The 18,356-nt window shown below is 43.6% G+C and overlaps 1 protein-coding gene across 5 annotated transcripts in view; it reads right to left on the bottom strand.

Moving 5' to 3' along the window:
- Herc3 (HECT and RLD domain containing E3 ubiquitin protein ligase 3) overlaps positions 1 to 18,356 on the bottom strand; it is a 90,283-nt gene that overhangs the window by 70,141 nt on the left and 1,786 nt on the right. For all 5 annotated transcript variants that reach the window (XR_005503255.2, XM_063286279.1, XM_006236585.5 and 2 more), the window contains 1 exon segment: positions 8,057 to 8,311. Coding sequence is in view for 4 of the 5 variants with exons in the window: in XM_063286279.1 (XP_063142349.1) it covers positions 8,057 to 8,282 (226 nt within the window). In the remaining variant the exon portion in view is untranslated.

The following is an 18,356-nucleotide window of genomic DNA, read 5'->3' as shown; positions in this document are numbered from 1 at the left end:
CCCAGCCCCAGCAGAACGGTACCACATCACCACCACTACAAACATCCATGGCCTAAGTCACAGTGGACCCATATACATAGTTGACATGTGTGCACTCAAAACGCACCGTGACAAACCAATAATCCAACAAATAAGTAATAAACTTGAGAGCCTCGGCACCAGAGTAGATGAAGCAAAAGAATGTAAAATTAAGTCAAAGAAGAGACTCACTTACTGAGGAAGGAAACAAGTAAATAAACGTCAATGCCAGGCTGAAGATGGTGCACCTGCCTACCATGCAGCACTAAAGAGGGAGATGTCGAAAGAGCTAGAGGTGGTTAGCTCCGGACATGACATGAATATCAAACCCATGAACTCAAAGCCGTTGTGGTTACACGCATAAGATCCCATGTAAGATCCCATGAGTTAAAAAGCCCAGCATGGGGGCTGGGGATTTAGCTCAGTGGTAGAGCGCTTACCTAGGAAGCGCAAGGCCCTGGGTTCGGTCCCCAGCTCCAAAAAAAAAAAAAAAAAAAAAAAAAAAAAAGCCCAGCATGGAGCAGGGAAAGGATCCTGACCCTGACTGAGGAGCTACAACAGCTGATAGCTGCTGGGGGAGGGAAAGTCACTGAGCAGATATTTCCTGAGTAACTAGATTATTAGTCTCATTCATCTGGAAATGGTTGGAACACAACAAATTCAGTCCAGCCCTACTCTTTGGAAGCTTATAGACTAGGTGGGGATGGACCTTAGAGCTGAAAAGATTATCCAAAGCAGTTCACCATGTACTATAGGATGAAGCCTTCAACATATCAAAGTAAGCTGCCCCTGATCTAAGACTGGCCACTGCCAGTGCTGCTCTTTGATCTTTAACAAGCATCACAGTTAGGAGACACACGCACTCTTAGGAGCTCTGAGCAGTGTCTTTTGGTCAATGCACCGGCAATGTTTCATAACTGCAGTGACTAAAGATACCTGTTGACTCTGCCTTTTTGTGTTACAGCAATGACAATTTTGATTTATTCATTTATCTCATTTATTGTAGAGGGTGAGAAGCCCTTGTGCACACAGATAAACATGAGGGAAACCAGGAAAAGTTAAACACACATAGGAGCACTCACATGCACATGGACTTTGTGTTTAAAAAGCTGGCAACAGTTGTCTAATGATCAACGAAACAAGAACTGTCCCTCCATACATTTAACAAATACCTTGTTGTGCACTTGGATTTAGCTAGTAGGTTAAAAAATGCGAACTTCCTTATGTCCCAGCTTATACCCTCTTTGGTTCTTCCATAGGGATGAACGGAAAGTAAATATAAACAAGGAAAACAACTTGAGAATCAAATCTTATCAGGAAGACCTACTTGACCTGAGACACTTGTGTGGGGGCTGCAGAGATGGCTCAGTGGTTAAGAACACTGGCTGGTTTTACAGATGACCTGGGTTCCTTCCCAGCACCCACACGGTAGCTCACAACCACTCCAGTTCCAGGGGATCTGATGCGTTCCTATGACCTTGGACAGCAGGCACATAAGTAGCACCTAAACATACCATGAGGAAACACTTAACTCATACACATAAAAATAAGTCATCTGTGGACAAACATCCTAGAATTATTGAATCCCAACTGTCAGCCCGAACTCAACTCTTTTGTCCTTTACATATACTTCAGACAATAATACTGACCTACTTTAGAGCCAGCATGAGGATTAATGTGCTTTAAAAAGCTAATCATAGCATAGATGATGACAGCTTATAACAGGCATAAATACTCTAACAATGACAAGTAGCCAGAGCCTCTTGTTTTCAATGCAAGCCACTGGGTTAATGTTCTAAAATAATGCTAATCACAGAACACTAACACTCCTCACATAAAGATGGATGCTAGTTAACAAGTATAGCTTTTCAAAAATACTCAACTGTCTTTAAAGAAATTAGAATAACTGTCACAGGTAAAAAGCAGTAACTTCCGATTGCTCCCATCAACTGGTGGTCTATACGTCACCAAGCACGAGCACTGGGTTGACTACTGCTGTCATCCCCATCCGAGAGGGTGATGTAGCTTCCCAGGCCACCTGCCACTCAAATGGGATCAGGGGAAGCCTGACAAGTGCAGTGTTGAACCTGTACGTTTCCTATGGTGACTTCTGCCTTTTACACCAATGTTACACACTTCAATAACATGGAGTCTGTAAAGGATCTCGACTGTCTCCTTTCAGCTCAGCCAGGATCCTTTTTTACCAAGAACTGTCATATCCTTCAGATGCCAAGAGAAAGCAGATACCTGAGCTGAGAGGCTAACTTCCAGCAGCAGCAATAGCAGCAGTCCCAGTTCTGGGAATTGAGGCTTTTAGATGTTCTTTATAAACCTCATTCATCAAACAGTGGAGCTACTCCATTCAGTGATGGCATTATGGGAAGTGCTTAGATAGAATACAGAGTGTATGAAATGACTTAAATTATCTACAAGAAAGGGAGAAACTAACCATGAGGAAGTGCAAAGAAAGGAAGCTAGCTATGAATCAAATAGGACATTAGAGACTTGTTATAAACTGTCACCCTTCAGGTTCCCTACAAAAGGTTTCCAGGGATGTCTCTGCAGAACTCGAAGTCTAACAGAGTTAAATTCAATTAAACTTACTGTATCCACCACAGTTGCTGTCTATTCAAACAGGAAGGAAGGCTAGCAGGTATTTATACAAGTCCAGACATCCCTAATAACACAAGGAATAGCTTCCCCCAAAATCTCAACATGGGAAATCACTGTGTGCGAAGGAAGTAGAGGGTAAGATGCTGAAAACAGGGTGGAAGCCACACAGGGGCAATAATTGGACAGACGGCAGTTTCTACTGAGCTCGATAAAAGGATGTCCATGTTTCCTTACTTATTTTTCAGTGACAAATTAAGTTGCCTATAAAAATATTGTCTTATGAAATGATGAACAGACAGGAACATAAAGGAATTAGTACTAGTCCTCTAATCAGTAGGACTATCTTGATGAAGGAGTGAGGGTGGGCTGAGATATGAGAACGTAAGATGGAGAAAGGAAAGAAAAGGCAGAAAGCAAAAGAACCAGAGCCCAGGAAAGCTGGACACTGGATTTGGATGAGGTTTAATAAGTTGTCAGGAAAAAGCTTCTGGTTGTCTCAAGCCTCATTGCCCTTAGGCTGTTTGCAAACAGATCACACACACACACACACACACACACACACACACACACACACACACACACACACACCTACAATAACCCTTCTCTCTGTTACACAGTTAATAGACAGACAAAGCCGGGAGTTTCAATATTCTGCCTATTCTCAAAATATCCCCTTCTTGCATTCTGGAGATTAACAGCATGCACTGCTCTTGCAATAGAGCTAAGTTAGGTTCCCAACACCTGGCTGGGCAGCCATAACTACCAACTATAACTCCAGCTCTGGGGATCTAATGTCTTCTAGCCTCAATGGGCAACTGCACTCATGTGCACATAACCTCACACAGATATGTACACATGTACACATAACTTGTAACAATTCTTTAAAAAGAAATCATCCCTCCCTGTCACACACAGGGATTGGGGTGCATTACTAATCTGAGAAGTTGAAAATGGCAGTCTGAGGGGAACACGGAGCCTTAAGGGCATCTACAGTAACACGTATTCTCAAGGAGAAAAACACTGGGTCTCTGAATCAGAAAGCCAAGTCCATGTGTCATACCAGTTAGACAGCAAGTAAACAACCTGACAGCCAGCTAGACAGACTGCCAAACTGAAAACCTCTATCCTGAGACCACACAACAATCCTCCTCCACAGGTCTGACTCACAGTTCCTTGGGTCATTGGATTTTCAAGACAAATTTGATTTATAAGGCAAAGCAGCGAGTCCTCCATAGCTGCACTCATCATCTGCATCCACAGTGCTGCAGGCCATCTGAGTGTGACGACTTCGACACAGACCACAGTCTCACATTCCCTGCAGCCACAGAAGGACGCATTAACCATTGCCATATCTAAGACCTTAGAGCCCACAGAACACCTCCAACTCGCTTCTCCTCACATCCTCAAGGCCTTAGGGTACATCATCGCATACTCATTTCTGAGGCACCTTCATATTCCAAAGACAATTGATCTGTATCATGTGGGCTGAAAGCTCAACCTGGCACTCACAGGAACACCCTCTTAGCAAAGGGCTCTCATGCAGCTTCCTCCCCGGTGGCACTTGAAAGACCATTCTGATGCCAGGAAGGTCTCTCCAGTAGAGCCTGTCTGTCCTGTTTCCCTTCCTTTCTTTCCCACAGCACAGAAGACTACACCCTTGTTCTGTGTGTTCTGTCTACTGATTTCTACCCATAGCCCTCTGCTGCCCTTCTCTGTCTAGTAGCTCTCCAGGTAACGATTCCCAAGAAGCACACAGAGCATGAAAGCTCAATCTCTTTCCTCCCCTCATTAAAAATAAATCCAATGGTACCCAGATTTATAACACCATGAAAAAGTTAAAGCATGAGAGGGAGGCACCCACCTACACGCCTCTCCATTCAGAGGCACTATTCAACAGTGGCTGTGAAGTTTATAATTAACATACTAGCTTAAAGTGGAAGAGAAATTTCTGGACTCTCTTTTAATTTACCTAGGAGTCTGGCTTACCAAAGTTACATCCCAGGTAGGACCCAGCTCCTCCCCTTGCTGACTCCAAAGGCCTTCTCTGGTTTTCTGCAATCACCCAGCCCTGGCTGTGGTAGGTGCTGGCCTAACCCTGGGTCCAAGCAAAGGGTTGCTCCACACTGCCCACTTACTTCCAGAGGCCCGAGGGCTCTCACTAGCTCTTGGGAACTGTGTCCCAAGGCTCTCTAGAGACATGTGAGACTGCACTTACACCCATCACAGCGCCTTCGAATGAGAGTTGACATTATTGTGCCACCAAGTTTCTTCCTTTTCCTATCTGCTGCCACTCCAGGCTTTGAGACGGAGACATAGAGTGAGACGTGTACACCTGTGCCTCTGAGTAAAGCTACCTGCCAAACGCACGGCCGGGAAAAATGAGGGTGGTTCAAAGCTGTAATCCCAGCCCTTGGAGTGTACACAAGAGATCAGTTGTTCAAGGTCATGTGTGGTATCACATAAAGTTTAAGTCCAGCCTGGGCTACATGAGAATATGTGTCATAAAGAAACACACACCCCCTGGGGGTTGGGGGGTGACAATCTACAATACCAGAAGAAGTCTCATCCTTTAAGAGAAAATAGAACTGAAGCTCAGAAAGAACCCTGTCTAGGACTACACTTACTTCCTAATGGTAAAAAGACCAGACTATTTCTCAGACTCTCCGCTCAGGCATTCAGCCTTGTAATTTCAGAGAAAGGTCAGAGTTTCCCAGCTGCTAGAGAGAGCTTCAAGGAGCATGACTCATCCTGCTGGAGATAGGGCCTGGAAATACTGTATTAAACAATAGCACAGCCTACCTCCAGGATGGACGAAAGAGTCAGACAGCGTTGAGCAATCCCTGTACTATGCTGCCTGACTTGAAATCCTCCACAAAGTTGTACTTTGACTTCCAGATACATGCTGTGATATAAGCATAAACACACGTGCATGTACACACACACACACACACACACACACACACACACATACACACACACACACACATATTTAAAAAAAAAAGTCACTGGAGTGAGAGTCAGGGGCACCAATTTCTGTCTGAACATCAACATTCCCTGTGAGAGGTAGGCTGTGAGCTGCCACACCCCTCCGCAGGCACTCATCAACAGACAATGCCTCTCACCTGAAGAAACAGGATGTTAATGGGCGTAATGTGACTCAGTGAGTTATAAGAGAAGGCAGAAAAAAGTGCTAGGTTTTAATGTTTTCCACTGAGACATCCATCAGTAAAAAGCAGAAATTTCCTGCTATATTGTACTAAGGATAAAACATATAACATGCTTTGCTCATTTACTAATTATTGGCACTTTTCCTTGAATAGTATTTTACTGCACAAAACAAGCACTGAGTATTTTGCATACCCAATGCATTGTATAAAAGCACATTAGTGGATAGGTGAGCCTACAAATCCATTCCCCAAAATTCCAAGAATCAGGGCAACGTGTTAGGAAAGCAAGCTGCGATTACATCTGCAGGAGCACACACAGTGGGCACTGTCCGAGTGGGAACTCAGTGGCAGACAGTGAACAGAAGGAAGCCCTCTAAGGACACTCACACTTTCATGATTTAGAGCAGAGGACACAGTTTCCCATTTCCCAGGCTGACCTGCAATTGCTGTACAGGTAAGTGCAGCCTTGAAGTCTGGGGTCTCTTGCTTCTACCCCTCAAGTGCTAAAACTATAAGCATTTCCCATTAAACGCACCATAAGTTCTGTCTAAAACCAATCCTGTAGTCTACTGTTTTCAAATGTTCAACGTGAAGTCTCGATTACAAATTAAGACTGACATTTGGGTCAGGGCAACACAGGGTCTTAGGCACATGCCACGTGGTAAGGTAAATGAGGAAGAAGCATGAATCAGGTCACATGATGCAATTCCCCTTAATGACCCCAGATGAGTGCTCCTGACCTGCAGGTTCACGACACTGGAGGTAATTGAACACTACCCATAGCCTTTTCTTTTAAAAGGAAATTGTGTGCATTCATGTTTGTCTGTGTGAGTATACGCCAAGCATATCTGGTAAACACTGGGACCAGAAAAGGTCACTGGACCCCCTAGAGCTGGAGTTACGGGAAGTTCTGAGCCAATAAACCGGGATGCTAGAAAAAGCAACTATTGTCAACCGATTGTCAACCGCCACACCAACTCTCCAGCCCTGGTGACCGCTCTTTCATGAAGCTTCGATGTCTAGACTTAATCTGGACTGAGTGAAGGAGCAACAAGGAGCCAAGAAACTGGCTCACAAGTGTGCCAGGTTCTAAACTGCGAGCACAGTAAGGAGGTTCGCCTCAGTACAACCACTCTAAGGTCTCAAGTCTACACTGAAAGCACATTGAGGGTCAAATTTAGGTTCTATAATGATAAAGTGAAAAGAAAAAGATGTGGACTATCAGGCGTTAAAATGCACACTGGCTGTCAGAAATCAATGAAAAGCATGGATGTAAGAACTCTTAATGAGTTCTTGTCTTCCACTTAGCCTTTCTGCACCCCCCCACCACCACTATTACCGGTCTCAGCACAGCACTAGTACACCTGTCCACCCACACCCCAAGGTACACTCAGTACTCAGCAACACATACACACACACACAAGCACCTGCCACCCCTACCCTGAGGGACACTCAGTACTAGGTCTCACACAGGCACAGGCACACACACACACACACACACACACACACACACACACCCTGGGGTGCGGTTAGTTCGTTCTCTCTCTCTCTCTTTCTCTCTTCTCTCTCCCCTTCTCCCCCCCCCTCCCCCACACACATACTCACACACACAAAAGCATCTACCACCCACACCCTGGGGTGCAGTCAAAACTAAGTCAGTCTCTCTCTCTCTCTCTCTCTCTCTCTCTCTCTCTCTCTCACACACACACACACACACACACACAATGTTCATGGGTCAAAAGTCTACTCATTCTTTTTGCTCTGCCCACCTCACCTCTCCAATCCACCCTAGCATATCTGTCACAAGCCTGCACCCAAACATCCATGTGGAGAACTTGACATGAGAAGCACAGGTTCACCTCATCACAGCATCCCTCGTCTCCGCTCACAAAGTCCCACACAGCACTCAGCACCAAATGCTTTACAAAAGCATGTTCCAGAAATAAAAGAATGCAGAGGAAACCAAGGAGGAAACTTGATACTGATCACATGAGGACTCCTTGTTTAAAGCCCTCATGTCTTGGCTTTCAATTACTAAGGAAAATCACCTCTCAGTCCTGCTTTGCATGTTGTATAATAAGATTAAAAGAAGAAAGGCTATTTTCCCATTTCATGGCTTAAATTAGACACAGTTCAATGGGGAATACTGCACTACTTAAAGAACCCAGCGCTTCCCTGAAGAAAGGGGATTGGTAAGACATGAGCTGCTACCATTTGTCTTGGAGGTGTCTAACAATCAAGGCACAGGTGGCACTTACCTGGCTTGTTACCTTCCCTCTCGTGGCCAAGCTGCCCCTTGGTGTTTACTCCACACGTGTAAACCTCCCCATCCTCCAGCAGGAACACTGAATGGTTTCCTCCACACGCCACTTCCTTGATGCTTCTGTCCGATACGAAGCGGCACACCTGGGGCTCAGCCACGATTCCTTGCAGGTTGGAGCTGATGCCTGGTTGGCCCAGGGACCAATACCCCCAACATAGCATTGTTCTTATCCTTCAGGGTCTCATATAGCCTAGAAAAGAGTTTTGTTTTAAAAAATAGGAAGGTTAGGAAAAAATCATTTAAAAGCACCAGAAGAAATCAAGTAACAAATACAACCGATTAAAATGACTCTCCCATGTGAGCAAATGATGTGAGAGCTGAATGAACCCTCACAACAAGATCCATTACTTTTGGGTTAATTAAAAATAGCCCTTGCCTAATAATCATCACGCCTTGCATTTTAAAATAAAACATGCTAATATTATCAAAAGTAGTTCTCTAAGTTAGAAAGATGCTGTTTTGTATTTTAGTAGCGCTTAAAGGAAAATTTTAAATAAAACTTCACATCCCTTGGTGAATCCAGTCCTACCTGAAAGTGGGGCCCTCTACAGACACAATCTCTACATCCATCTGGGCCTGCCTCCTCTGGCATGGATACTTGTCTACCTGAACTAATGGTTTCTTCTTTCTACTCTTCAAATATAACCCCATCATATTTGTAACGCCCTTCACCAGAGATCAGAGAATAGTGTAGCCTTCTTCCAGATAGCCAGGTATCAACTTTGGCCAGCGGACTACTGCTGACAACATCCTCAAGCTTTTCAAAATACACAAAATCCACAGCGGGATGCTTTTCCAAAGAAGTAAAGACAAAATCTCCCTCTCTACCAGCTCATACACACCAAAGTGGCCAGATTAAGATGGAGCCCTTCTACAAGGACACAAAATAGTGGGGCTGCTCTAGAAAATGATGGGTAGTTCTTCAAAAGTTCTGTGGCTCTTGCTCTCACTACAGTTGGAAATATCAAACAGGGCAATTCCTTACTGAAGAAAACATCTAGTGAGTCTTGACATCCTTACAATAAGTACTGGAGGAGAAAAGCAGAACCTTGGCGGGAGCAGGGAAATTCTATTTTTCTTTTTTTTTTTTATTGCATTTTTTAATTTCCAGTTTAAATGTTATCCCATTTCCCAATTTCCCCTCCAGAAACCCACTATCCCACTAACCCCTGCTTCTATGAGGGTGCTCCCTCACCCACCCACCCATCCACTCCTTCCCACCTCCCCTCTCTGATATTCCCCTACACTGGGGCATCAAGCCTTGACAGAACCAAGGGCCTCTCCACCCACTGATGCTGACAAGGCCATCCTCTGCTACATATGCGGATAGAGCCATAGGTCTATCCCTGTGTTCTTTTGAGATGGTGGTTTAGTCCCTGGGAGATCTGGGGAGGTCTGGTTGGTTGATATTGTTGTTCTTCCTATGCAGATGCAAACTCCTTCATCTCCTTCAATCTTTTCTCTAACTCCTCCATTGGGGACCCTATGCTCAGTTCTATGGTTGGCTGCAAGCATCCACAAGAGGGTAATTCTAAAAACAAAAAACAAACAGAAAATCCAGAGTACTTCACGAAGACTAAAATGAAGATCATGAAGATGGAGGATTGTGAGGAAACCAAGAATTACAGGCAGGTGACAGACATTTAAATATTACTTCCTGCCCTAGCGATTCTGGAGAAGACTTCTAGTCAGCAGAGTTTGTCATTTAAATTTCTTTATTTGGATATTAAAGGAAATCTTCCCAACTCTGGCCTTAGGAACACTCAGAATCCATTTCAACTTTCTGTAGTACACACATTTCAGGCATTCTACTTGATCACTTCCGGGCTCTAAGAACACACAGTCTCACTACGAGCAACAGGGCTAGACACAGCGTGACAACACCATCAACCAGCCCACAGCGAGAACTCTGACTGACTTCTAAGGACCCAGGGACACAAAGCACACAGCCTTTTTCCACAGCGCAGGCTTTAAGATAGACAACTCCTTCCTCGGAGCATAAAAGCAATAGCTGCAAACATTATAATCCAATGACAGTGGGTTTCTGGAGGGGAAATTGGGAATCCTGCTTCAACCCTTCTTGACAACAGAAACAGTACTGTGTCCTTGATTTATGTAAAATATTCCCACAGTGGCACTACAGTAATCCGAATTTATTCTTTAAATTTTTTGAAACTTTCTATAAAGGCAGGAACATACAAAACTGAACTTAATTTTTTCTTCATAACCAGAAAGTATTGCTTCTTCCCAAGAGTTTAATATCTTGTCTAGATGCTAGACTAAGCAAGCATTAAGCTTAGGTATCGTTCTTCGATAAACTGCTAAGATTAGGAAAGAAAACCTCTAAGTACAAAACAGGCAGAGACAGAACAAGGATAAGACATTTGTTTACAATGGAACTTCCCCAGGTAACTCAATTGCTGGTCCATACTCAATTCTGTCAATTTAATAGTTTGTGGTTTTGTCTTCTTTCTCCTATCAATAACGGTATTAGCACCAAGATGTTACACTATCAGCCACTGCAATATTATGTAGTTTACTATTACGTCCTGTCGTCATTGTAACAACCACTTTCAGATAAAGCAGCACTCCCAGCGCTCAAAAAAACACCATAGTCACACAGCTGGAGGCTACACATCCACACTCCACACACAAGACCAACACCAGTGTCACACGGATCCACAGGTCGACCCTGCTACTGGAGTAACATGTTACCTACAATACCACAACACAAAAATACTCTAATAATGACTACACTGTATCAGTATACAAAACACAACTACACTAGGATAAGTCTAATTTATTTGAATTTTTCAGCTTTCAACAAAAGCATGAAATCGTAAAATTTAAAATATATGTTCCCTCTGAGCACAGAATAGTCATAATTAAGAGATGTGCAACTACAGGATCAGCCAAGAGAAGGAAATGTGTCTGGGGACCAGAGATGACTCAGCAGTTAAGAGTGTCTGCCATGTAATCAAGAGTTCCAGAGCTGAGAGCCTGCTCAAATGTTAGCTGGAATTATTCTTGTAGACTCGTTAATGGTGTAGCCCTGACATGTTGGTGATTCTGCTGTTCAGAATTCCCTTTAAGCTTAGAGCTGAAATGCCTTGCAGTGACACTTGGTGCAAGAAGGCTGCTGTGAGAAGAACATGTGTGTTTTAGGTGAGTTTTCCTCATGAATAAATTGTTAGTTGTTAGTCCATCAATAATCAGTAACAGAAAAAAAAACAGAAATTCATCTATCTTTACATTAAGCCACCCCTCAAAAATGCCAGAGTAATATCTGGACGACATGACACTGACACAGAGACTGTGGGGAGCATCTGTGGGTTTGTGGGTTCACACCAGACATCAGAGGCTCACAGTACAAACACCAACATCTCATTACCCAGACCAAAAAAAAAAAAAAAAAAAAAAAAAGAGAGAGAGAGAGAGAGAGGAAACTGTCCTCAATTAGTGTATAAAGAGATATGTAATTAGTTGTACTGTATACTAAACAGGCACACATAAAGCAACATTCATGGTGACAAAAACATAGTGGCCTCCTCTGCCTGGAAGTAAGGTTTCCATAGGTCACTAATGTGCTGTTCATAGTAGCTTTATAAAATGTAATTACTGGAAATAATGAGAATCAACTAAATCACATAAATCATGCTTTTTAAAACATTATTGTTCTAGGCACCTACTTTTGTCAGAATTGGGTATTTTTTTTAACTTGGAATAAAATTAACCCCTGACTGTTAATATTAATAATTACATCATTAAGAACATATAGAAGTAAAACATAGTTTGAGCTTATTCTAAGTCAAACTCAAAGGTATTGGTCTGTTTAATCTTCTATAAGATTTTACACATACAGAAAGACCAAAAAATGACTATGTATGTATGCATGCATGTGTGTATGTATGTATGTACAAATACACATATGAAGGGAAGGGAAGATGAGACAGTATGCTAAGGGAAGCACCCATAGGACCATACTCACACTGTGGCACAGCCAGGGGAGGGGGGGTTGAATTCAGACTCTACGCTTGACCTTTCCAGGATGGAACCTACAATAAGACTGCTGAATGTTCAGCATTCCCAAGAATCCCCAGAACTGTCCTCTAAGAATGAATACCCTGATCAATAGTCAATCTATTTGATGTACTACTGAAGAATGACGTAATAGTGTATATAGGACTCCATCACACCAGTTACTAAATTTGTCCTTCTTGGGTTCCATGATGAACGAGCCCAACCCCCAGGCAGAATCTACAACAGTGAGGAAACACATTGACCAATGAGGTGCGAGCATCCCGACCTACACACGGCATCTCTCTTCAATACTCTGCTGGCATCCTGAGCCAATCAACTTTAGAGGAGTTTGTGCTTGAGACACAGCTGAACTTGCAGTGCTCTGGGTGAGGATAATCCTAGGCGAGCAGCCTGTGGGTGTGGGTGAGCAGCCTGAAGTGTGACCTCCGATTGACAAGTAGCAACACTTTAGGAAGAAACAGTAGACAGGTGAAATCTGCCAGGAGAACTAGCAGTAACATAAACCAGAGGCATCTCTGTAAGAGGGTTGGTTTCCTAATTGGAATATCGTTAGGGTTTTATCATAATGTCTCAAAATGGCAGTGAGGGTCACTGAAATCATCCAGCCCTCAGGTTAGGCTCAGTGTGTTAAAGAATCCAGCTAATCGGGCATAATGGAAGATGCCCGGAGATCCCAGTACTTGGATGGCTAAAACAGAAGAAACATGCATTTGAGGTCATCATAAGTAAGAGTGAGACACTCTCAAAAGGAGGAGGACCCCGCACATACCAGTAATCAGCTTTCACTTACAGACCTGCTCTAAACTGAACCCCTAAAGCTGGCTGCTTCCAGTGTCCACGAACTTAATGTCTAGTTCAGTCAGTCTATGTGTCACTGGGCATTTTGATCCCTTCACTTCGCTCATCCATTTTTCTACATTTACTGCCTCCTTACTATTAAGGAAGGTATTTCTTTTGTTTCCCTACAAAATACACAATCATAGAGCCTATGACAGAAGACTACAGAATGGCACCCATCTCTACACCTCCTCCGTCTCAGCTTCCACTTCCTGCCTCTCGTTCCTTCGACCACAAAACAAAAGCAGAGATGGCTTTCAAAGGACAACTTACTCTGGGTGTTATACGTGGCTCATTTGTTTTCTCGTTTAGTCTTGGTAAGAGATTGATACTCTGAATGGTCAAATGGGTCAACTGAGCTCAAGTCAACCACAGACTAGCTGGGAAGCCTGGAGAAGGGAAGTGTAGAGACTTCCGGGCCTGTTTCCCTTCTCTCCAATGGAGAAGAATAACTAAGTTCTAGGACAAAATGTGTAGAAAGGGCTCAGCACTGTCCTAGCATAACTTAGTAAGTGACGTGACCACCAAGGGTCACTGTGATTCCTACGAGGCTGGTGCTCTGCATTAAGTCCTCTGCAGACAAGACAGTTCCAGAAGAGGCTGAGGTGTCACTCCTGATCTCCTTGGCCAGGACTAGCATCAGCTATGTCCTGCCAAGCCTGCACCACAGCAAAGCTGAGCTTCCAACACGGTCATCTTTTTCTTTAGGGCATCTGAGGTTGCAGGAGAGCTTTCCGGGTTTCCTTTAAAATCTGAAGGGAGAAGGTAGATAGATAGATCTGTGTGTTCCAATCCTAGTGAGTGAGCTGAATACTGAATGGCAACCTCCATTTCCAAAACTGTCTTAACTTCATGTCTACAGCTCTACCTAACAACCGATTCCTACTCCTCTGAAAGTCATGGAAACCTAGTAACATGAAGGCAGGACTCATAATCTCACTTAACATAATGATGTACATCCTCTCAAATATGCTTACCAATAGATACATGAATGGTGATGTGTGTGCAGGTGTTAAGTCTGTGTACAAGGATTCAGTGCATTACAGGCACACCCCAAATGCAAGCAAATTTAGAGACAAAGCTCAAATGCCAATAACAAGATTCATTCTAATGACTTGCTTTATTATTGACATTTTTTTCTGCCAGCAAGAATTGCATAAAAGGCAAGCAAATGTTCGACAAGACATCCAGTCCCTTCTGTGGCTTCCTGGTGCTTTAGTGGGATTTGGGTCCTCAGACCCTTTCAGCCATGACATAGCATTCCTGCTCCTTCCCATTACCTTCTTAGCATGGTGCCTTCTTCACAAGCTGGCATTAGGCTTTGTGAAGCTCACTGAATGGGAGGCTCTCCATGGGAGCTGTGGGCTGCCTTCAAAAGACACCCAGCCAGCCTGGCGAGAATGTGACAGTCTGGTAACACCAAAACAGCCAGAGCTCTTACTCACAGCTAATGAGTGTGAACTGCCATTAGCAACTCTGGAAAACAAGCTGGCATTTTCTGGGAACGATCCGGGGACGTGGATGCTGCACAGCACAGCCATTTCATTCCTGAGTCTACAGCCAGACTGCCTAACTCATTAAGAAGCTATGGGCGTTCGTGCAACTGCACAGAGACAGAGATGGACAGCAAACCCGGAAACCTGGAGCTTGAAGCAGGGGAGAAATACTGTATGTTGGCACTGTCCACTATAGTGGCTGTGCATTTGAAATGCGGCTAATATAACTGAAGAACTGAAATTTCAATACTATTTGATTTTAATTTTAATAGAAGTGAGTACATTGGCTACTGGCTATCTCACCATACAATACAGTCAGAAATTCATTAATCTAGACATCATGATATATACCATAGACTTATATATAAATAAGTATTTATATATTATAATAAGTATAAATACATATCTTTCTATATATTTATTTAAACTTACATAAAAATATATTTAGACTAAAAGTGAATAAACATATAATTCATATATATAAGAATTTCATTATGATTAGAAACAAACATAAAAAAAGCCGTTGCTGGTACACACCTATAAGGCATCCCCTAAGAGGCTACTCAGGGCAGAAACAAGAATGTTTTATGGGGTGACTAAAAAGTAATCTCAGTAGGGGATAACATTTGAAATGTAAATAAATAAAATAACCAGTAAAAAACAAAAAGTAATCTCATCATCTAATACAGGCAGAAGGATCAGGGGTTCAAGGCCAGCCTGGACTTAGGAGACTTTTCTCAAAGGAAACAAACTACATATGCATAAAATAGAATCCTGCACAGCAGTTAAAAATAAACTAATGGTATAACTGTGTCCCAGGACGTTTTGAGTTACAAAAGAAATCAGAATGTTACAGAGTTTAAATGCTGTAAAACAAATACATTGTCATTGTAAAGGTACGAACCAAAAACCTTCATGAACACAAAACAGAAGGCAGTGCTTATGGAGGTATGAGGGGCCGAAGGGACAATCTGGAACACCCAGGAGGAGCTCCAGTAGCAGGATGATGTTCTGTTTCTGTCCTTCTAAACACACATCACCAGCATTACTTTATGATACAAGTATTTTTCAATTTAGCAAAAGCACGGGTTAGGCAGTGTTCCACTTCTCGGAGCCTCCCTCCATACCCTATGCCCACACAGACGGGCAGCCTCGATGGAGGAACCGAGCTCCATGCATCCTTGCTGTCTCTGGTTCTCGGCAGAATGTGAGGGTGCAGAGAGCAAGTGAACCGAGTCCTGATCCCAGAAAACCACACTCCCCACGTTTAACCGGTGTACAGTTGTGTTTTCCAACCTGGATATGGCTACTTAAGTCTCTATTCATAGCAAGAATAACAATGTATTTCTCCACTTAAAATGGACCTCCTGTGCTTCAGCTGTACCTGAAAGTGAAATGCCTTTTACAATAAAGCTCACATTAATCCTCCTGCCTCAGCCTCCCAAGTACTAAGATCAAAGAGGTGAGCCACCACAGCTAACAAAACGTGGGGTTTTGCTGTTGTTTGCATTACCTACTGGGGACTGAAGTCAGGGCTATACCATGAGCTGCACTGCCATCTATCTAGACCTCCATTGTTCTGTTTCTGAGTCTTGCTATGTAGTACAGGTTAGTCTAAAACCCATGAAAAACCATCCTGCCCCAGCTTCACCTGAGAGGGCCATAAGCGTGAAGCGTCATGCCCAGCAAGGCCCAAACATCCAAACACCTCTCTCTCTTTCTCTCTCTCTCTCTCTCTCTCTCTCTCTCTCTCTCTCTCTCTCACACACACACACACACACACACACACACACACACACACGGGAGGGGAGGATCGAGGCAGCATGCACACCAATGTGCTACGACAGACAGAATGGCATTCTGGCTCTCCATGGTAGCTCCAAGCCTGAGACTCTTGTTCATTTCTCCACCATTAGAGACCACACTGGTGTCCAGTACATAGAAGGGGCTTGTGCTGGGTACTTTTATGCAGCTTAGCAGAAGCCAAAGTCATCTGAGCAGAGGGAACCTCAAGAAAACCCCTCCATTAGATCAAGCTGTAGGCAAGCTTGTAGAGTATTCTCTTAAGTATCAATTAATGAGGGAGGGCCCAGCCCACTGCGGGTGGTGCCACCCTGAGCAGACAGTCCTGGGTGCTATAAGCAAGCCAGTCAGCACCACTCCTCCATGGCCTCTGCATCAGCTCCTGCATCCAGGTTCCTGCCCTGCCTTCCTCTGTGATGGACTGTGGTGTGGAAGCATAATGTGGAACAAACCCTTTCCTGCCCATGCATTGGTCATGGTGTTTCATCACAGCAATAGTAACACTAAGTAGGACAGGGCTCAAAAATGATTTCTGAACCAAGGGGGGGGGGGGGGGAAGCAGTGCTCCCATGACTGCAAACCTACCCAGGGTCTAGATCTGAAAACTTTATTTAATTCACCCTCTGTCAAGCAAGGATCTAGAACAGCCAGAAGTCTTATTATGCACAGCTGGTGGGAGTTTAAGTTGGCAAAACCACTTTAGAAACCTCAAGATTAGCAAGAAGATTAAATCACTTGCCCAGGAACATGTAAATAAGGAGCTGAAATAGAACCTGCCTGCCGAAGTCAAAAGGCAGAATTCAAGTTTCCTCTGCCAGACGGCAAGCCATGCTCTGGAGCACGACCCTGACCTGTGTCTCAAACAAAAGCAAACCAAATCACAAAAACCACACTCTCTACCATTTTATAAATAGGAGTTTAAAGGCAAAGCTGCATATGATCAAAATACATTATGAATTTATAAAATGTGATAATAAAACCACTACTATATGTAATTAATATATGTCAATAGGACATTTTTTACAAAAAAAATGTAAAAAGACAAGCTGTGGGCAATAAGTGAGCTCATATTCGCTAAATCATTGGTGATTACACAACCAGAACTAAGGCAACAGAGGGAGAGGGGGAGCGAGCCAATCTCAATAGTTAACCAGACTGTCCTCTACAACCTTGACTCGTGATAAAAGAGCTCACCTGCACAGAAGCACACACTTAGCACCAGCAAGTGTCACTTCTGAATGTTTCACATGTTTAAGAGGGCAAGGGTAGTACTGTCAAAGGGGTCATCTTGCCGAAACAGGTTTACCAATCCAGCAGAAATGGCAGCTGAGCGAGTCACTGGTTAGTTAAGTGGCTACAGAGAAAGACGACACTTAAGAGGGCGAAGGCAGGAGCATCAACCATGAGTTCAAGGCTGGCCTCGGCTATATAAAATCCAGTCTTAGAATGAAGGGGGGGGGGGGACGAAGGGAAGAGAGGACAGAGAAGCTGTTGAAGAAGAGCCCAACAATTAGGCCCCCCACTTTCTGAACTTACCTTTTTCTCTGCACTACCTCAAAGCAAAGGGAATGCATGAAGATGTGTTAGGATCCCTTACCAAGCAGCTATATCCGTTTGGGCCTTTATGTTAACTTTGTTTAATCCTCTTTTCAGCTCTGGGCATTAGATATTATCACCATTTACAAGACTGGGGGTGGGGTGGGAGGCTGGGACTAAGGCTTGGAGACCTTAAGTTAGCTCACCCCTAATCAGACACTAGGCATTTGGACTAGAAGCCAGGACTGTCCCACCACGTTAAAGAGATGCACATTAAAGAAATAACTTCAGAACAGGGTTCTCCTAAGTGCTTAAAAATACATAAGGTGATGGTGCACACCTGTAATCCCAGGGTTTATAAGGCTGAAGCAGGAGGATTACTGAGAGTTCTATGTACACTTGGGCTATAGTAACTTAGAAGCTAGTTTATACTATATAGTATGACTCCACCTCCAAAAGAAAGGTATGAGTAAACTTCTGAAACTAAGACTATGTTTAGCTATTAAAGAGGGAATGTTTTTC

Source organism: Rattus norvegicus, chromosome 4 (genome assembly GCF_036323735.1).
Source record: "Rattus norvegicus strain BN/NHsdMcwi chromosome 4, GRCr8, whole genome shotgun sequence".
Classification (NCBI taxonomy): domain Eukaryota; kingdom Metazoa; phylum Chordata; class Mammalia; order Rodentia; family Muridae; genus Rattus; species Rattus norvegicus.
Note: the sequence above shows the minus strand (reverse complement) of the source record. Positions and strands in the feature narration are given on the sequence as shown.